Raw genomic sequence first — 21,374 nt, 5'->3', positions numbered from 1 at the left:
AGAAATGAGAGCAGAGAGAGCATAGCCTGCCGAGCTCGGCCCGAAGAGGCAAGGGCCGAACGTCCTCACGCACAGACACCCAGGACCTGGCCTAGTCCAGCCCGAGCGCCGCGCCGACCGGGCGTGATACCTGCCTCCCACTGCGTGTGGGCCCCGGGACGCGCCTGCCCGTACTGTCTCCTGAAGCACCCTATAAAAGCAGCCCCGGGTCCCGGAGAAAAGCGAGCAGGCCAGGGCCCTGGGGGTGCTGGAGGACCGACGCTCACGCCGCAGCCAGGAGCTCAGACGCCGCCTGTCTCTACGGCCCCACCCCGGCCCCGCCCACCGCCCGAGCACCTGGATGGAGCTGTCGTCGAACTTCTCGGTCCCGACCTCGGTGACGCTGAGCTGAAGGCGGTAGAGCTTTGGCTTGTCTCTGGAGTCAGAACCGTCTGCGGGAGGAGAACAGGCTTCACTGCAAGTCAAATCACAAGGCTCTCGCCACGTGATTTGAAACAAGCAAACGGGCAATCCTTGAAAAGACAACCACTCAGAACCACTCAGTTCCAGGGTTTCTTCTCAAAGAACTCCCCAGGTTTACATCCTACAGTTTAACTAGCTGGATGCACAAAACGCAGATGAAGACACGAGCGTATCAGCTTCTGCTTATTACACTGCAAGGCACCAGCACCAGCGCTCCTGCCAAGCTGCTTACCGCATAAACAGCGCTTCCCGGCCACAGGGTCCTGGACCCACTGGGTCCTGAATGAAGACCAGGGAGGAGACAAGGTGCCTCCAGACTGACATTGCCCCGCAAGCCCAGCACACAGCCCGCAGGCCCATCCCTGACCCAGGAGCAGACTCGGGGAAACGCAAGCCCCAACCTGGACCCAGGGGCAGACCCGGAGAAATGCGAGCCCTCTCCCAGACCCAGGGGCAGACCCGGGGAGGTGGCCCCATCCCGGACCCAAGGGCAGACCCAGGGAAACGCGAGCCCCATCCCGGACCCAGGGGCAGACCCAGGGAAATGCGAGCCCTCTCCTGGACCCAGGGGCAGACCCGGGGAGGCAGCCCCATCCCGGACCCAGGGGCAGACCCGGGGAGGCGGCCCCACGCCACTCCCCGGCCGCTACCGCACTGAGTACCAGTCGGAACTGTGGTGAGGCGCCCACCTCCCCGGAGCGCAACTGGGCAGAAGCACAAATGGAGACTGGAGCTTTCTGTGTCATTTTAACCTTCCCGGAACCGCGGAGACGTTCCCCCTGGCTGTGCATGAACTTCTCTGACCTGATGGGGTGGCCAGGGGGTCGAGGAGGAGGGGGAGGGGGACCACATGCGCCGAGACCCCTGCCCACTGAGGCCCGGACACTCAACCCCAGATCCCGGCTAGCGCAGGCCACTCTGACCCCAGCCCAGGCGCAGAGGTGGGGACGGGCTTCAGCCCCGACACGATTGCATCAGGAAGCAGTCCCGGGCCGGAGAGCAGCCTCGCGGGTCCTTGCCACACCAGAGGCTCACTGACTTCAGACCCACTCACCGAGGGGTCAGGGATGGGCACACCAGAGCACACACAGGATGGCCCCAACTCTCACAGACCACAACCCCGGGAACATGGGCAGGCAAGCCGTCAGGACGGTCGCTGACTTGTGAGCGCAAAAGCAGCAGCCTGGTGACAGGCTTCCTCTGCGGGCCACCGCAGCAACCTGAGATCGGGCGAGGAGGAGACCGAGCCGGGCTCCACGGGCTTCGCCCCAAAGAGACCCCACACGGGGCACCCCGGCCGGAGGCGGCCACAGCGGAAGCTTCCTCTGAGCCATTCTGTGTCACCTCCAAGTGCTGACTCAGAACGGGGCATCCATCGTGTGGGGCCTTCCTGGATGGACCAGTTCCATCAGAACTGCCAGGGGACGTGTTACTCTGCTGCCTTTCATCATCTCGGGCAGCCCTGGGGTCAGTCCCGGCTGAGAGGCATCATCAGCCCTGCTGCGCCCCCGCGGCGGCCGCTTCCTCACCCCCCACCCCCAAGCTCCCGCGCGGAAGGGCGTCTTAAATGGTCTCTTTACACCTGGCACTCAGCACGGCCCGTGGTCCACAGCGCGCATCCGGTAAAGCCGGGACCGGTTAACAGTGAGTAGCTACTAACTAAAAACGAAGAGAACAGAATAATGCAATATGGCCACACAGAATTACACTAATGAATCACAAAGAAAGCAAAAGAAGCAAATTAGTGATCAAGAACAATTCTCTCAATTACAATGGTAAAAAAAAAAAAAAGAAGAATATGAAAAACATGTTAGGCGGTGACAGAAAAGTGCACAGATGCTTTCTCCTGAAATTCTGAATGCTTCTGAAGGGCATCTTGTGAGCTAATAACCTGATAATACAAACTTTTTTACATGGACATTTACAGCCACGAATTTAGAAGCATAACAAGAAAGGAGAAGGCAATGGCACCCCACTCCAGTGCTCTCGCCTGGAGAATCCCACGGGCGGAAGAGCCTGGCAGGCTGCAGTCCACAGGGTCGCTGTCAGTCGGACACGACTCAGCGACTTCACTTTCAGGAACTGGAGAAGGAAATGGCAACCCCTCCAGTGTTTCTGCCTGGAGAGTCCCAGGGAAGGGGGAGCCTGGTCGGCTGCCATCTATGGGGTCGCACAGAGTCGGACACGACTGAAGGGACTCAGCAGCAGCAGCAAGAAAGGGAGCGCTACAGACTTCCCCATCCTCTCCTTTTTCACCACTTCCCTGAGCAGAAGCCTGCCGACGGGCGAGCAGAAGCCACCTTTCCAAGGCCCTCCTCTCTCACTGCTCCCCAGGAATAACACGAGAGACACTTCACAGGTGTGTCCTGTGTACCCGAAACGGGGGCCACAGGTGCCGGAGACAGACGGGAGCCCAGGGGCCGTACGGAGAAACGGAAATGGAGGCAAGGGATGCGCAAGCAGCCGACTTGTCCTCGCGGGTCCGCGCGCCCCTCCTCAGCAAGAGCAGTCATCTCAGGGGCCGGACACACACTGCAACCGCTGTGTAACACAAACCCTTCCGTGTTTCCCTTCTGTGAACAGGGGTTCTGTAAGCACTGCTTCTGCCTGCAGGGCGGGAGCACCCTTCTCCCTTCAAGCTCTGGCGTGGCCCAAAGGCAGAGGTAAGTCCTCTTGAGGAACCTGACCACACACACCAGAGCTTCTCCCCAGAGGTTTTCAAAGTTTTTTTACAGTTTGCGCTTTTGCCTTAAAAATGTGTTGTTGTTCAGTCGTGTCCGACTCTTTGCGACCCCATGGACTATGGCATGCCAGGCTTCCCTGCCCTTCACCATCTCTGGAGTTTGCTCAAACTCATGTCCATCGAGTCAAATTAGGTGTGCAACACAATCACATGGTCCAAAATTCAAAAGGCACAAAAAGCCCAGCTGAGACACCCCACCTCCACCCAGAAGCAAACCTGCAGCATCCACCTTTAGCGGATGAAACGACCTGATGCCCAGCTTCTTCCTTCTCCGGTGCTCACACACCTGTCAGAGACCCACTCAGGGCTACCGAACAAGCTGCAGAAAACCCGGTCCGACGTCCAACACCTGACTCACCGGTGTCTCCTCTGAAATTCACCCTGAATTTCATTTGCCAACTCTGCCAGCACGCCTCCACCACTATGCACTCTGCCCTGCACGCTGGCCTGCTGCGGCCTTCTCCAGCACTCCCAGGGACCACTCTGAACACAACCTGAGAGCGAGTCCAAGGGCGCCTGTATTCTCAGTCGGCAGCACGTCCACACAGCCAGCTCGGCCTCTGCCCCGACCGCCGCCTCGGGGTGGCTGGCTGGACGAAGGGGCCGGGGTCCTGCCGGCCACCCCCCGCGGACGGAGGTGGGGGGACTCGCGCACCTAAGGAGGGCTGACCGGGAGCACGGCCCCGGCGCCGTGCTGGACGCCGGAGATGCACAGTGAGGAAGCGGATGAGGGGCACGTGCCCAGAGAGCTCACACTCAACAAACCAAGAGAACAGTTATGAAACCACCAAAAAAGAAATGTGAATCTTACTGAAACATGACTATTAAGAGAATATTTTCACTAACTCTATTAGAAAAAAAAAAAATCCAAAACGTTAAGTCTCCTCAAATAGAACTGGCATAAAAACTAAGGGCACTTTAGGGAAGCTGATGCCTGTATCATGCGTATTTCTGATATATGCCAGGTGAAAAAAGAAATGTATTTCTCTCTCTATTGTTCCATTATTCTACAGTATGAAATTAAAAAACATAGGAAGACATTAGAGTCCTTTCCGGGAATAAAATTATAACTGAAACATGTCTAAGACTCTATTTATATATTATATCAAAATAGGTGATAAATACTGAGTTTGATCTCTGGGTTGGGAAGATCCCCTGAAGGAGGGCATGGCAACCCACTCCAGTGTTGCTGCCTGGAGAATCCCATGGACAGAGGGGCCTGGGGGCTACAGTCCGTGGGGTCCCACAGAGCCAGACACGACCGAGCGACTAAACGCAGCACACAGCACAGGTGGTAAGTGCCACTCGTTTCTGTTTTTCCTTAAAAATGGACAAACCCCCCAGACTCCAAGTTTGGCTGATACCTAATGAAAACCTGTATGATCGGTTTGGACAAAGTTCAACAAACCAATATAAGATGCTAAAAGGTGAGTAAGCTTTATATATGAGAACGTATTTGACTATGACATTCAACATGCAAAAAGTGACATTTAAAATATAAAACGAATCGCTAGTCTAGGTTCGATACAGGATGCAGGATGCTTGGGGCTGGTGCACTGGGATGACCCAGAGAGATGATATGGGGAGGGTGGTGGGAGGGGGTTCAGGGCTGGAACTCATGTACACCTGTGGTGGATTCATGTCAATGTATGGCAAAACCAATACAGTATTGTAAAGTAAAAAAGTAAAATAAATAAATAAATAAAAGTGGAAAAAAGAATAAAGTAAAACAGGCCAAAGAAATAATTCCATGTACTATCTAAGATAGACTCTACTGCACAAAAACTGAGAAACAAGCCCCAAGTAAGAAAGCACAGCTCTGCTGACAAGAGATGAGTTTCAGCCGGGAGAACGAGGACAGCGCTAAGACACCTGCATCCGGGCCGGACGCCAGTGAGGGCCCCACCAGGGGCCAGAGGTGAGTGGCGCCCTCTGGCCAGCGGGCTTCTTCTCTGCAGCGTCCTGGGGCATCACACACGTGGCCGTCCCCACGCGCTGTGCCCCACCTCTCAGCCCAGGCCCTCTCTCTCTGGGCCTGGATCTCAGGTGGTCTGTTCCCCATCTGTCTCCTCCTCCCCTGCCTCACCCCCTCTTCTTGATTGTCTTGTGGGAGAGGGGAGCTGACGGTCAAGAAAACCACTCTCTCCCTTCTTCACTTCAAATTCTCACTTAAAACTTATCCTGAACAAAAGAACTGGAAATTTCTGCAAAACAAGCTTCTCGTAAATGAATTCTGGATATGGAACAATACTAGATACGTATAAAATGGAAGGACATTAAACTCTTAAGAAACGTTATTTACATTAATTGAAGAACGAACACATCACGCATGTGGTCAGTTCCCATTATTCTGCCCGTGAGGCGGTTAGTGCTCTCGTTAAGGAAGTAGTAGGAAGCATAGCGTTACCTTCAGAAGTGTGATAGCCGTAGCAGGCCAAGTGGTTCCTTCTCCCTGGGGTCGGAGACATGCACGGCACCCAGGTGAAGGCCGCAGCAGGACAGAGGCCATGCAGAAGGCGTGGGGGAGAGACAGAGAGGGTGAGCTGCAGGGGCGACTGTCCGTGGGAAAAGCGCATCACCCGAGCCCGGGGCGCGGACACGACAGCCGTGCTCCACACGGCGCGCGTGAGAGGCCGCGGCCCGCTGTTGGGGAGACACTGAGACAACAGGTGAGTGCCAGGGCGGGCAGCTGCTAGTCGAGACCCCCACCCTGCCTGGGCAGCCGACTGCTTCTGCCCAGAGAAGAACGTGACTTGCTACCCCCGTCCCCCCAGAAGACAGTGGAAGCATCCACCCACATCTCAGGAGCCTGGACAACCCCTGCAGGCCTCAGCTCCCCACAGCCCCGCCGAGGACACGTGCTGGCTGACACGCAGCGATGCGGTCCTCACCCCCGACCCGCCAGCACCCAGCGGCGGGCGGCAAACACCCTCTCACTCCGCGTGCAGACCGTGCTCAGCGCGCAGCGGCCACACCAGCAGCCCTGGGGGCTCTGGGGTGAGAAGCCCGTGGCAGGCACTGGGCCTGCCTCCGTGACCCCTGAGTGTGGCCTCCATGAGCAGACAGGCTCCCCCATGGCCCCGCACCTGGCAGGGCGGCAGACCCCCGGGGGCACGACGCCCGCCCACTCAGACTGAGACCACGAGTCGCACGAGGGCAGCGAGACCTCTGGCCCCTCTGCACCCGCTGCCCAGGCATGGGCGGCAGCTCCGCAACCTTGACTGGAGGTGGCGGGGGCCGTGCGTGATGCACGCTGCCAGTGTCCGGTGGCAAGCAGGACACAGCTGGCATCCGCGCAGGACCTCCCCATCCATCCCTCTACACCTGTGAAACAGTTCTATGCAGTTTACAACCTGGGAGACGCTAAGTGTGAGGTAAGCAGTCAAAACAGCACTTCTCGCCGAAACCTGAGTCCCAAGGTCGGGGGTTGAATCTGACTTGCTGCCGCTCCACCTCCAAGGCCCAGAACAGTGTCTGCCACCTAGGAAGCACTCGGGGAGCACTCGTCATCCTATCTCTGCTACCACCCAAGTCAACTTGCTGTTCTTCATTTCAAAACTATTCTATGTCAGCTGCTGTGTATGAAGTCTCTATGGGCTAATACTATCTTCAAACATTTTGGTTTGGGAGAAAATAATCATTAATTTCCAGCACATAATGCAAACTTTTAAAGGACAGACCCAATGCCCAAAGACCAAGTTTCAAAACCAACGGCCGTCTCCCAGCCGCCTCGCACCGCTCCCACGGCTGAGCACCAACCCCCACACCCGGACGCAGACACGCCAGGCTTCCAAACCGAAGTGTGCATGACCTTTTCAGCCAGAGAACTCGGAGACAGAGCAATACTCACATTTCCCCACAAACAGCTGATCGATTTTCAAAAACCTTCAGACATAGAAGCTACTGCCTGCAGCACAGGGCCACGGACTATAAACTACACTGTCAGCCGAAAGAGCAGCCATCCACCTGCATCAACAGCACACCACCCAGCGGACGCCCTGGACCACAGGGACCACGGCCCATCATTAGTGAGCCATAATTTTGTGAGCAAAAATAAACACTCAGGAGTCAAAGAGCAAAACATACTTCCTGCCCAAGGACCCACAGGCTATCTCCATAACAGTTTGCTTTCAGCTAACCTTTTCTAGGAGTACTTGCTAAGCTTCATTTAAAAGAAACTCTGGGTGGGAAGGTCGACTCTGCTCTTGATAGCATTTTACGGTACAGGTCACACGGCACCATTTTAACCAAATAAACAGAAATGACTCAGTTCAGGTGAATGACACACGTGTCACACACTTATCAAGTATGTAAGCAGATTAAGTCCATTATATAACGATGTGTGTGTATAAGACATTTTAAGAAAGTCAGCGTATTTCTCTACCTGATGGCTAACTTGTAACAACAGCTTTAGCTTAAGAGAGTGAAACACACACACAGTCTAGAAGGCTGACCCGATGTACACTCAGTCTATTATCACTTAAAACTATGCACACAGCCCTCCTCTGACGCATGGGCTTCCTGGATAGACAGCTATGTTTCCAGATATTCTCTAGGACGCTCATACACTGAGCAACGGTGTGACACACACACACACCTGCCTCTAGAAAGTCTGTCCTGAGAAAAGCACGTCTCGGTTTCCTAATTTTTAGTAGCTTAAGTATTTTACAAGTTTATTTTGGGAAAAAATTTTTTTATAAGGGAGTAGATCATTTAAACGTCTCAAAACCTCTCTGTATTCACTACTTAAGATGTTGTTTTTCAATATCCATTTTTGTGCACGGTAGGTTTATTCTTATGCATAAGCATACATATCCTATGATCTTAAGGGTTTGTTTTTTAATAAATACCATCTTATGATGGCTACTAAAAAAAAAAAAAGGATGTCAACCAAAAGACAGGCTATCCGAGTCAGGGTCACCACAAAGCACAGCACGCCCAGCGTGGCCCTGCTCACCTGGGCTCAGCTCCACGAGGTAGGGCAGCTTCTCGGGGGGCAGGGCGGAGCCGTAGGCCGACCCGTCGGCTCTCTCCTTCCCCTGCAGGGGCTTCCCATCCGTGTGCTTCTTACTTTTCTTTGGGATGTGGTCTGGTGGCCTCCTCTTCAACTGAAAGACTAAAATCCCTAGAACAGAAACACTAAATTATCAACCGACTCAAGTGAATGTTGATGGACAGCTGATCGACCATCAACTGCCCAAGGTTCATCAGGAAAATGCAATTTAACATCTCCCAAGGTGGCTCCAGTGGTCAAGAATCCACCTGCCAATACGGGAGACACAGGAAACCTGGTTTGAGCCCTGGGCTGGGAAGGTCCCCTGGAGGAGGAAACAGCAACCCACTCCAGTACCCTTGCCTGGAGAATCCCTTGGACAGCGGAGCCTGGGGGACTACAGTCCATAGGGGTGCAAAGAGGTGGACACAACTGAAGCAACTCAGCATCGCATACCATTGCCCAAGGCATAATTAAGAGAAGCTCACGCAATTTAACTTTGTGTTCTTGAAAACTCTTGTAAGCAATTTCCCCAAAGCATTTCAAATTAACACTTATGCAAACACGCTATACGCTTGAAAAACAACCTATTTCAGAATAAACGCTTCTACTGGCAAGCGGCCCTGTGACCGATATGGCCGCACGCACATGTGGTGACACAGCTCACGCGAGCACACAGGCACGTACACTCTTAATTCAACTGAATCAGGTCACAATTAAGAGCAACTTGACTTTAATTAAGTTTAACTTCATACTGTCCAGAAAATGTACGAAGCAAGTGTACATTCGAAAGTACCAATCTACATTCAAATATGTCAGGGTTAACTGGCAGGAAGTTTTCACGTCTTCGACAATGCCAAGGCCCTCCACTGAGCAACAGTGAGCTTAAGTAGCATTTCTGAAAGCAAGAAAACTGTTCTCTCATCAAAAATGCCACCTTTATGCCCTCACCACTCTGAAATAATCAGGAGAAACTGCCTGAGCAGTGGAAAGTCTGGATTCCTTATACAAAATGACTAAAGGATTAGACAGTATTCAGGGTTGAAGGTTATCTTCCCTATTACGACAAGCCTGTCCAAACGTCACCAGTCCGTCTGGTCAGCAGGGAAAGAACCAGGTGCCAACAGGTGACAGCCCCTCACGACCTGACAAGGCGCTCTGGTCTGGCTTCTGCAGGACACAGTGGCCCTGCTGCCACGTGACAGTCTGTGCCAGGCCTCCTGCCAGGCCCCCTGGCACAGAGCAGCCTCAGGAAGAGGGGACCAGCTAGGAGCCCCCAGCAAGTCCAGGAGGAGGCAGAAGATGGCCCAGCACACAGTCCTCAAGAGACACTGCCACGCACACCTGCCTCTTCCGGCAGGTTAGACCCTAACCTATCCCGTATCCCAGAGCTAATTCCTTAACAAACACAATCTCTCCTTACCTCTGTCACTCGGCCATTCCCTGAAGATCTGTAAAGGACACTCGTCATCATCAAGGATAACTTCTTTAGCACCTTTTTCATCAGAATGCTGGGCTCCAGGAGGAAGCATGACCTAAGAGGAAATAAGAATTAACTGTGACTACACCCAAAAAGTGAATCAGCGGGTGTTTAAAAGAATGTTCTGTTTTTGAGGAAATAAAAAAAAAGTCACTGTAGAACTGAATTGTTCAAACACTATAAACAGTCCTGAAAAACAGGGGTACAAGTGAGGGAACAGCTTCCAGTAGAAACCTCGGCCAGCTGACCAGACCGCCGTTACTGGCCTGGCCCTCTGTCCGCCCCGAACGCTAGTCGGGTCTGCTCCCCGACACGCTCTGTCGGCAGGCTGCCTGCGGTGCTCGACCTGTGAGGAGGTTCTTAGAGAAAGAGGACTGCATCACCACAGACCCGCCGGCCCACAGCCTCCCTTCCACTGTCACACGGGTGTTAAGAAGACAGTTCCATCTAGCACGTCCTCTGCAGGAAAACCACAGAGCAGCAGCAGAAGAGACCAGCTTTCCTTTCCTCGTACAAAATTCATTTTCTGATTAAGTTATAATCAGATAGTTTAGATGCAGCACACGGCCATTCACTGAACGAGGGCTTTTAAGATGCTGCACGCACGATACTCACACATCTGTAGCGCTGTATTACTTTTTATTCCATTTTAACGGCAAGCAATTTTCTTAATCATTGGAAAAAAAACTCCACGACAGAGAGAAAAGAGCCAGTGACCAGGGCCCAGTCTCCAATGCCCTGCTGAGTTCTAGCCCATCTCTCAACACCAACCAATACACAACTACAGAAACAAAGCTTTACTGGCACTTGGAGATTATTTTCAAACTTGAGTTATATTCAATAATCTTATAACAGACATTATGCCCAATTACATCATATGCGCATATACCAAGTGGCTTGGACGTCTACAGAACCATATAACTTCTCTCTACACTGCTACAAATTACCCTAAAAAGACATTTATTATTAATACGACACACCCTTACGCTAAAGTGACTGGTGTTTCCTCACAGTGTCTTGTACTAAACGTTGCATCCTGGGCTTGGAACGCACGCTGCTCCAGGGTCTGACCTGCACTCGTCTCCTCGGTCTCACACCCTGCCATGCAGCCTCAGAGAGCAAGTCCCTCGGAACGTCTCCGGATTCTCTGCCAGGCCACGAGACCCCACACGGCACTGCGCCTGCAACGCCCCTCCCAACTTCGGGGTCCAGCGAGCGGCCCCCTCACCCCTCAGCTCGGGGACGGCTCCCCCAGGGAGCCTTCCCCGACCTCGGCGCTCGGCGCCAGCCACATGCCTGCATCTCTCATTCTCGGCCTGTCTCCCTTTTCTGTGAACTCTTCTGAAGGCAGGTCTCAGCTTTGACCTAACACAGCATCCAACACAGTCAGCACAGTACCTAACAAAGAGCCGGAACCCACCTATGCACTGAATAACTCACTGAAGAGACAGAAAGAGCTTCGTATCACATGATCAGTGAGAGGGCAAGAAAGCAAAGGCTTTCCATCTCAAGGATAAAAACAATTATCAACCCCTCACTCATTTTGCCCTAAACTAGCAGGGAAGAAAAGAAAAAAATGCTCAAGAACACAGTATTTAGAACAAAACCCCCAAACTACGTGACCCTCAAAAGAATCATCAAGTGATTTCAAAGAGACTATCAGAAAAAGCCCAAAGTAAGTATTTTATAACTTCATGACTCTGACTAAGGTGCTCTTTCATTTTCTCACTTTCATCAATAAAATCAGGCGGAAATTAAGGAAAGGAAAATACACAGTATGAAGTCTCCTACCACACAGTCTCTCAAACGCAGCTTCAAGGAACTGAGAATCACTGAACAGACCTACACACAGGACAAGCGCCCCCCCGGCAGACCCCTGGGCCTCAGCGCCAAGAGTCAGGCGGCGGTGGCCGAGCTGCAGCCTCGGGCGCACAGCCTCAGAGGCCCAGGTGGGAAAGGGTCAGGCCCCTGTTCGGCAGCGCAGCCTCTATTCACACCACTGCTTTGCTGTTTTCATCCTCAGACACTTTCCACAGTGGTTATTAACTGCAAGTATGAGGAAAACAGACCCAAAAAACCCAAATCCTTCAGGTCTGGGAGACACACTAGTGTTATTTCTTGGACAACCTCTCTCTCCATTTCCTACCGCTTTCTGTGCCTGGCCCTCCGTCAAGAGACCTTGAATCTCCCCATCTCCCGTCTCTCTGCCCTCTGCAGATGTCCTCCGCACCCCCTCTCAGCCCTCCCGCTAACACTTGGCCCCTGGCCCTTCTCTACACGTTCCTCCCACAGCACTCTGGTCCATTCCCCGAAGCACCAGCCCAGCCCTTCTGTCTCAAGTCTCAGCTTTTGAATACTTCCATCTGCTTTGTCTCTTTTATCTCAGGTTCTCTCATCTGCTTGGGTTGGTCTGTCTTTCACTTTAAAGGCATTTTCCAGCATCTGTTGAGTCCGGGTCGTCCTCTCACACTGATGGTGAGCCCAGGGAGAGCAGGTGGTTCTGGTGAGGGTGCCTGCTAGTGAGCCAGGACGTCCACAGGTCAGAGTTCATACAGGCTGCTCCTCCCTGAGAGACGGCGCCGTCTGGAAGGAATCGCTCATCTTCTGGCTGTCGGGACTCAGGGCACAGCCTCCCTCCATCCTCCTGCTTATAGTGAAGCCCTTGCTATGCCAGGACCCCAACCCTGCAGTATGACCAGGGCCTTCAGGAGGGGAGGGACAGGGCAGCCAGAACGGGGCAGGCAGGCTGGTGGAGGCTACTCCCGGAAACAACTCTCGGGACAGCCTGTCCTGAGACGGTTTTCAATGCTGCCAGCGAGTGCTGGAGCCCCGTACTCCTGGTCCTCTGGGCTGGGACGCAGGGCCCTCTGCAGGTGGCTTCCGGCCCAGCAAGTCACACACGCCTCCTTCAGGTCTTGCATTCATATCTACGGCCACACCAGCCTGAAAACACCTGGTCTCGGAAGCTAAGCAGGGGCGGACCTGGTTAGTACTTGGATGAGAGGACTGCGTTCACAACTACTGCCATCTCTTCTCTCGTGCCCTTTGTTCTTGTGCATTTACACAGGGATTTCTATTCCTTTATTGTCATCTCAATGGGATAAAAACATCTGTCTTCTCATCTATTTTCAGCTGAAAATTGGGCTTTACTCATAAAATTATAGATCTAGCAAACGGTTTTTCCAACAGAATATAAATTCTCAGCTTTACAACAAAAAGAAAAAGCCATAAAACTCAAGCAAGGCCTCTTATTTAACTCCCTCTGTAACAACACTACCAGCACCGCTGAGAGCTCAGAGCAGACAGCACTCAGCTCATAGCTTGAAAGACTGAACACTGCTAGGGTTCTGAGTCGTCTACACAGTCAGTGCAAACCCACCCACAATTCCAGCAGGTTTTATGTAGAAACTGATAAGCTGATTCTAAAACTTACGTGTAAATGCAAATAAGCTGGAATAACCAAAGCAATTTATTAAAGCAAAAGGAAAAAGTGCAATAGCGACTTTATATGATTTTAAAAGATTTATGATAACCTACAGTAATCAATATAGCTTGATATTGGCAAAAAGATATGTAAATGAAACACCAGATTCCAGAATTAGAACCAAAAATATATATGGCCAACTGATCTTCCACAAAGGTACCAAAGCAGAGAGGGAAAAAAGAAAGCCTTTGTAACAAATGGCACTGGGTCACCTGGGTGTGGGCATAGAAGTGACTCTAACATCATACCATACACAGACATTACCTTGAAACGGAACATACAGCCCCAATGTAAGACCTAAAGCTATGACACTCCTAAAATAAAATACTGGTATTTAAAAAGTATAGAATGCTAAAATAGAATTACCAGGTTAGACTTTAACAATTTTAATCACTTGAAGATACCACTTTAAAAAATGAAAAGGCAAGCCAAGCCACAGACTGGGAAAAAACATCCACAGCCTATGTATCACACGTGGGACTTAATATATATACAGATCATCACGGAAATGTAAGAGTTTTCCACAGTGAGATACAACAACACACATCAGAATGACGAACAGGGAAGACAATCGACCAAACGAGAGATGAGTGCAGAGAGCGCAACGGGATCGCTCGTCTACGTGTGGGGAGCTGTAAGTGGTACAGCCACACAGGACACGTCAACGGGATCTCTCGTCTACGTGTGGGGAGCTGTAAGTGGTACAGCCACGCTGGACAAGCACACACGTGCCTCCTGTGGGACTGAGCCGTCTCCTGAGTCTTTACTCAAGAAGAGAAGTACTTCTACGAGAAGACCTACAACGTATGCTCACAGCAGTTTTACTGTAGGAGTTAAAAAATGAAAACTGGAAACAACGCAAATTCCATCAACAGGTGACGGACGAACAAGCTACGCCACACCCACACGATGACACACACAGCAGAAAGAGGCACAGGGAGCTTCTGGGGGTGTCCCTGTGCCGACTGGCCAAAACTGACAGTGCGGTGGACTTTAACACATGTAACATATCGTACTGTAAATTATTCCTAAATAATCTTGTGGGAGGAGGAACTAAGACTACCACACTGTGATTATTTAACAATCAATTGCTGAGATGAAAGAAAGGAGGACACCTTTTAAAATCTACTTTCAATGAGATTCTGACAGAAACAATGGTTACAAAGAAGCTAATACCTACTTGGGACTGACTTAAAGGTGAAGGATTTGCCAGAAAGTTTGTCTTACAAGAGAAAAATCTGCTTGATTTTACTCAGTGTGACCAAATCAATTCTGAGGTATAAAATTTCACTGTTATTTCTTGAGAACTCAGGTCAAAGACACAACCTTCATCTCCAAGAAATTATGGATGGCAACTAAGTCTATCAACCAAATGTTGGTTAGTGACAAACAGCAAACCAAGATTCATTTAAATGCTGAGTTGTTACGTTAAGAAAACAATCACTAAAGCAGATTTTACGAAAATAAAATTGTTACCTATATATTAGTATATATGCTAAATAAAAATTGGAAGGGTACGTATGAAGACGTAAATATTGCTTATCCTTTGGTATTAGAACTACAGAGAATTTTTATCTTCTTCGTCTTTTTATACTTAGTTTAAAACAAACAGAAACACAAACTACTTTTGTAATGGAGGGAGGATGTGGTCTTTTATATTTAAAACAAACAGAAACACAAACTACTTTTGTAATGGAGGGAGGATGTGGTCTTTTATACATATGCCCACGTCTCAGTTTACCAGATTCTAACATACAGCAGGCAGAAAGTCAGCCCACGTTCAACTCCCACATCTGCCCGCGTGAGCGCCACATCCGCGCCCGCGTGGCCTGGGAGCACTCACACGGGCAATGCAGTAGTCCCTGGGGTTCTCCTTCTCCAGGCCGTACTTCTCCAAGGCTTCGGCCACAGCGAAGTCCGCGGGGTCTGTAGTGGACAGCAGGATCGTCTTGTAGGGAATATTTGGTTTTAAGCTATCTGCGTAAATTCTCAATGTTCCACCTGAAAAAAAAAGTTTGACATCTTTAAGCACAACTTTTATTTTACTCCAACAACAGAGAGCTGTACACAAATTCCAGCCCCACTTCCTGTTAAACAACACCCATGGCAGGGCCATTGCTGGCCCAGTGACCCTTAGCCAGAGTGAACGAGAACCAGTTCTGTGTGGTAAGGCTTCGTGTGTCCTCTCCTCGAGCCCACGCTGCTTTCACGTCTGCTCTTGGTGAAGGACGGAAAGGCGCGTCCTGAGCACTGCCCCTTCTCCACCTGCTTCCCCACGTCCTCACCTGCACCAAGCTAGACACCGACCTTCCCCAGTTCTTCAACTTCCTGACCAATAACCGGAAACTCGTCCCTTCTCCCTGTGAACTAGGGCAGAGCCATCTGGACACCCCGAGGTTTTCTTCCTTGTACGTTTCTCTTTAATGGATTCTTTACATGTTGTATCATCGCATTTTTGGTGTCATAATTTGCTTTCTACTTACAAGATTTTTAAGCCCTACAATTTTAAGCCTAGATGAAAGACTCCTGGGGCAGGTGTGCAAGTCAGGCAAGGCACCATGTTCCCATGCCACGTGGGACCTGGAGGCGGGGGGCACATTTCCTTTGACTTCTTTGTTCCACCTTTAACTTAAAGAGTGAGAATAAAGATCTGTGCACCTCCACGCAAACTCTAAACTTCTGTGACTCCTGGTCTGCTGAATTCTAATGCAGTTATTCTGGCTACTGAATGCTTCTTACACCCTTTGCACATAAGTCTAGCACACAACGCCTCATGACAACCTGACACCAATAAAATAATGCTGGTCTCCTAAGATAATCAGCAAGTCCAGGCTAGCATTAGAATGCAGACCTGCTGACATAGGCCAGGAGGCAAGCTATCTACAGACTCACAGGAACGAAGACCCCCCCAGCTCAACAATAAGGACATAGCCCGGACCGGTCACTGTCACAGGCTCTCAACAGCTTGTAAAGGGTAGAAATTAAGGGGAGAAAACTAACAAGAAGGGGAAGTAAAAAAGGTAGATCTTTTAGAATGTGTCTGAATTTGAATGACTGCTAGTTTAACACAAGTAGATACAGACCAATGTATATGGACCCACAGTACCCACAAAAACCTACAATAAACACAAAAACTCCAAAGAAGGAAACACAAGAATACCACTAAAGCAAATCAACAAAATACAAGGGAAGGAACAAAGAAAAAAACAGAGGAAAGCTACATACACTAGCAGAAAGCAAGTAACATGGCAGTGAGTACATACCTATTAGTGATTACTTCAGATGTCAACAGACTAAACGATACAATCAAAAAACACAGGACAGCTGATTAGATAAAAACAAGAACCACCTACATGCTGCTTATAAGAAGCTTCCCTCAGAGCTAAAGACACAAACCGACTGAAAGTGAGGGGACAGAAAGAGACAATTCATGCAACAAACGACAAGAAAGGGGGGCAGCAATGCTGAAGGGACACAAATACAGGATGTTGATGCACGCATTCACACGTGTGTGCCTGCACCGAGCCCTGACTGTAGGCAGCTGACCTGAGCAGGCTTGGGGAGAGGGCCTGACGGTAACACAACAGCACCAGGGAGCCTACTGCCCAACTCATCCAGGGACAGACAAATGGATGCAGTCTGATTTAAGAGCTTTTCACTGTAAAAGCACAATACCACAGAATCAGCACAACCGAAACACACATCTCCCTAATCTCTGAGGAGGGAGAGAGAGGAGAGAAGCTAACATTTTCAAACTCCTGCTGGCAACTATAACCCGTCTATGTAAACACACGTTTCAGTTCTAAAGCTAAGGGAGGATCGCTCCCCTATTGGGAAGATGTACAATGCGTGGCCTGCAAAGCAGAAGGGTCCAGGGCAGCACACGCGGCTCCCAACGCTGTTCACGGGAAGCTTAAGCGGAAGGGCTGACCCCACGGGCATTCTGAAGTCACTCACACTTGGGAGGCATCAGAGAGTAAATACACCCAAGTGCTGAAAATACTCTCCAAGGTGCAGAGCCAGAGCCTGCTGCAAGTGACGACTTCTGACCCGCCGTGAAGGGAGTCGGACAGTGTGTGTGAGCTCCTCACGAGAACCTGGGGACCACCCTGAGGCTAAGGACGGCAGAAGGACACACTCTGCGTTCCTCTCTTCCCACCATGACATCACACCAACCCAGCAGACACAGAGATTACAGGCATACGTTTCTCTAGGTTACTTATCAGACACAAACGGACAGAACGCTTCAGTGAACCCTACCTGACCGTCGTAGTGTTAACACAAACGGCTGCTCTACCCAACATAACACCTCAGCGTACCCTACCTGACCGTCGTAGAGTTAACACAAACAGCTGCTCTACCAGCACGCTCTGGTTTCTCGGGCTTCCTGGAAGCTTGCACGGGCGACTGTACCGCAACCAGCCCTCGAGCAGACAGCCCTCCTCTCCTGGGTGTCCGCCGTTCCTCCTCCTCGCCCTCCAGAGGCCTGTCCTGCTTCCTCCATCTGCACCTCGACAGCGGCCTTCATTCCAGGTCTGTATTACCTGCACCGTCTCTTCCATGCCCAGTGGCACCGCTGACTGGTTCTCAGTCACCAAGCTGGCAGCTGCTCCCAAGACACACGAGTGAATGTGGCCTTCCCCTCCAGACGTCCCTTCACCCCGCAGACCTGCAGCCATCCAGCTGAAAGCAGGGTGTCATCCTGAAGGGCTCCCCTCCTCAGAAAACCCCGCCAGGTGCTGGCGCCCTCCTTCCCTCTGCTGGCGCTGGCCCCTCGTCTCCCTCCTTACGGCCGCCGTCCATGACCGCTCAGAGTCCGCCCTTCAGGGCCGCACTCGCGTCCGACACGGGCGCCTGCTTCCAACCGCAGCCCCCTCCCCTGGACCCTCTACTCCGCTCTCAGAGCAACCGCCGGATTTGAGGCCTGGGGAGACTGGAAGCTTTCTCCTGATAAGCCCCGAGCTTGCACTTTTTCGACATTTTCCCTAAAACTTTCACATTTTTCCTTCCTCGTCTTTGTAGTTCCTCTCTTCCTCCTCCTTTTCAACGCAGATATTTTTAGTCGTTTCAAATCCTTGCTGGAACAGGACAGGACAGGTCTCGAAAGCCATCTATTAAATTATGTACAGAAGAAGTCTCTCAGCACCCTAGTTTTTTGAGTCACCGACACTACAATTCCCATGAAACACATCATGAAGACTCAGCTCGTAAGGGCCCTAATCGCCCCAGGAAAGGCTGACAAGGCCCGCCTCCGAAGCACCTCAACGCGGCCCCGTAGGAGAGCCAGGGCCGACGACCTACCCGGTGGGACATTTTCAGGGAACGCCGCATCAGTGACACCGCCTTCCGATAGAGACTTTCTGAACAAACGATTCTTTCCTAACAAGCGAAACTACTGAATAACTAACTTGTGACTTTACCACACTTATTCACACACGTCAGGCGCGTCCCTAGCCGGCAGCACTCGCGTCAAGCGCAGCAGTGGGCGTGGTGCGCATCACTAGACAACAGCGCACGTCAGGGGAGTCACTAGACGTTCGGGCACGTCAGGCGCGTCCCTAGCCGTCGGGGCACGTCAGGCGCGTCACTAGACGACAGCGCGCATCAGGCGCGTCACTAGCCGGCAGCACTCGCGTCAAGCACAGCAGCGGGCACGGCGCGCGTCGGGCGCGTCCCCGGCCGTCGCGGCGCGTCGGGCGCGTCCCCGGCCGTCGCGGCGCGTCCCCGGCCGTCGCGGCGCGTCGGGCGCGTCCCCGGCCGTCGCGGCGCGTCGGGCGCGTCCCCGGCCGTCGCGGCGCGTCGGGCGCGTCCCGCCCGCAGCACTCGCGTCAGGGATGAGCGGGCGCGGCGCGGGGCCTGTACCCGAGTCTGGCCGCCCGTCCGAGCTCCGGAATTCCTGCATCCTCCTCTCCAGCTTCTGCTGCCGCCGCCGCTTCATGACCACCTCAGGGTTGGAGATGGTTCGCGTAAAGCTGGTCTCAGGCATGTCTTTGTAGACCTCAGCGGCCAGGCGAGAATTCTCACTGTGGGGAGAGAGGGAGGAAGACACGCGGTTACATTAGAGACAGGCCCACCGCTCACAGGGCGCGGGTCTTCCAGCCGCTCCAGAACCCTGAGCAGTTCTGCCCTGCCCTGGTCTAATCACGACAGATAAAGTTTCTCTCGGTACAAACTAAACTGCTGAACTAGGCAGAAACTCCTAATTAAAATTTTATAGTTGTTTACAGAACTTAATTGAGTATTCATTAATAAAACTAAAAATAATTTCAGTTATTTCTACAAGGTTTCTCTATCTCAAAGAGATTGAATAACTGTTACAGCATTGCAACCACAAGAAACAAAGAACTGAATACACATTAGCAAAAATCTGTCTTATAATTATGTATGCATGCTCACTCAATCATGTCCAACTCTCTGCGACCCAGTAAGTCTTGAAGAATCAAATGGCATGATTCTTTAACAACTGAAAGACTGAAAAAGGAAATAGCTCCCAAAGTTCCTACAATGAGTCAAGTGTATAGAAGGATGAGTTGAAAACTAAATATTTAGGTAAGACTAATACAGGACTTCCCTGGTGGCTCAGACGGTACAGCATCTGCCTACAATTCAGGAGACCCAGGTTTGATCCCTGGGTAGGGAAGATCCTCTGGAGAAGGAAATGGCAACCCACTCCAGTACTCTTGCCTGGAAAATCCCATGGACAGAGGAGCCTGGTAGGCTACAGTCTATGGGGTCACAAAGAGTCGGACACGACTGAGCGACTTCACCTTCACTTTCAATATACTTGACTAAATTTTGATATATATACTTGAAAGATGTCATAAAAATCATAAAATAATTTCATCAAATCAATTAAGCTCTGAATCTATCGTTGAACTTAACTCATTTTAAGTAGCCTACTTTAACACAAATATTGATCATCCCGTACACTAAATTAACAGAATGACTGTAGCCTAAGTTTTAAACTCTCCTCTTCCTTGATACTTTTCATATGTGAGCAACCTATGTGTGCAAGTTCTTGCTCTGGCATGAATACACTGAGTAGAGCCTCACTATGTAGCATACTATACTCAGGAGTTCATGCTCATCACACAGGCATCTCTGCCTAACAGGTTAAGATCTAAATCCACTCTGGTGCAATCCACAATGGCCTCCTACTCCACTCTAAAGTAAACATCCTTCACTGACAAATGGTTAACATCCTCAAGACACATGGGACGCTTAGAATCAATCAAAATATGGGAAAAGACGAGGTCACTGCAGCAGCAGCACAGAAGCGGTTAACAAGCGTGCAGAGGCAACGGCCATGCTAATGGTGAAGCCAGCTGTGCTGACGCTCTCACACACACCGCAGGGATCAGACACTGCTCTGTTACACTCGCCAGTCCTAAGGGAGGCACGAGGGGCCCGCGGGCTGGAGACCCTTGTCTGGCAACACAAGCATGCCACAGTGTCTCTGAGCCACTCTTCCAGAATATTTCCTAAGGAAATAGTCAAACAAGTCCTCAAAACTGTAGAAACAAGGACGTTCGCTGGAGTGGATGCAGTCAACACCAAGACGAGGAGGCAGCCTTGGAAAAAGCATCTGATGATGGAACGAACTGACTGAGCTGAAAACCCATGAGGCTACACAGAGGCCAGGAGACTCGGTGAAGAGCAGAGGCCAGGTTCTCCTCACGCCTCCCTTCTGTTACCCCCTCAGCTCCGAGATCAGAGGCACAAGTCCCTTCAGACAGCTGAGCACACCTGTGCTGGGGATGGTGCACAGGAAGGAAGGGAAGGGGCTGGGTGGGCCTGATGGCGCCTCTGAGCTGAGACGGGGACACCAGCTTTTCACCAGTCTTGCCGACCTCTGATCAGGCGTTAAGCGTATCCGAGCTGTCTGAGAAACCACTGCTGCCTCAAGGACTGGAACAGCAGAGAGGGAAGGGAAGGGAGGCAGGGATGATGAGAATCTGACCCCATGGTTCACCGGGAAAAGCAGCCCCGTTCGTGGGTTCCCCATGCTAAGATGAGCAAGCACCGCAGACTGGCGACGTCAGCAACACGTGCTGCTCAGCAGACGCCTGGCTCCCCTCGGCGTGCAGAGCCAGGGCACGCTGGTCACTGAGCTGAAGTCACCCCTCCCCCATTTATCTCGGAGTTTAAGGAGGCCTGCTGCGCTAAACACATTTGGCTTAGAACACAAAGAAACAGGAATATTTCCACAATT

The 21,374-nt window shown here is 51.3% G+C and overlaps 1 protein-coding gene across 14 annotated transcripts in view; it reads right to left on the bottom strand.

Annotated features, from left to right (window-relative positions):
- Positions 1-21,374, bottom strand: part of AFDN (afadin, adherens junction formation factor) — a 111,690-nt gene that overhangs the window by 52,750 nt on the left and 37,566 nt on the right. For 12 of the 14 annotated variants that reach the window (XM_018053469.1, XM_018053478.1, XM_018053473.1 and 9 more), the window contains exons 5-10: positions 19,025-19,185; positions 15,006-15,163; positions 9,622-9,733; positions 8,163-8,330; positions 5,613-5,657; positions 337-431 (exon numbers count right to left, since the gene is read on the bottom strand). In XM_018053469.1, coding sequence (XP_017908958.1) covers positions 337-431; positions 5,613-5,657; positions 8,163-8,330; positions 9,622-9,733; positions 15,006-15,163; positions 19,025-19,185 — 739 coding nt within the window. The remainder of the gene's footprint in view (positions 1-336; positions 432-5,612; positions 5,658-8,162; positions 8,331-9,621; positions 9,734-15,005; positions 15,164-19,024; positions 19,186-21,374) is intronic. The other 2 variants (XM_018053476.1, XM_018053477.1) reach the window with 1 other exon arrangement.

The sequence above is a fragment of the Capra hircus genome, chromosome 9, assembly GCF_001704415.2.
Source record: "Capra hircus breed San Clemente chromosome 9, ASM170441v1, whole genome shotgun sequence".
NCBI lineage: Eukaryota > Metazoa > Chordata > Mammalia > Artiodactyla > Bovidae > Capra > Capra hircus.
The sequence above is the reverse complement of the archived record's forward strand: the minus strand, read 5'-3'. Positions and strand labels throughout refer to the sequence as shown.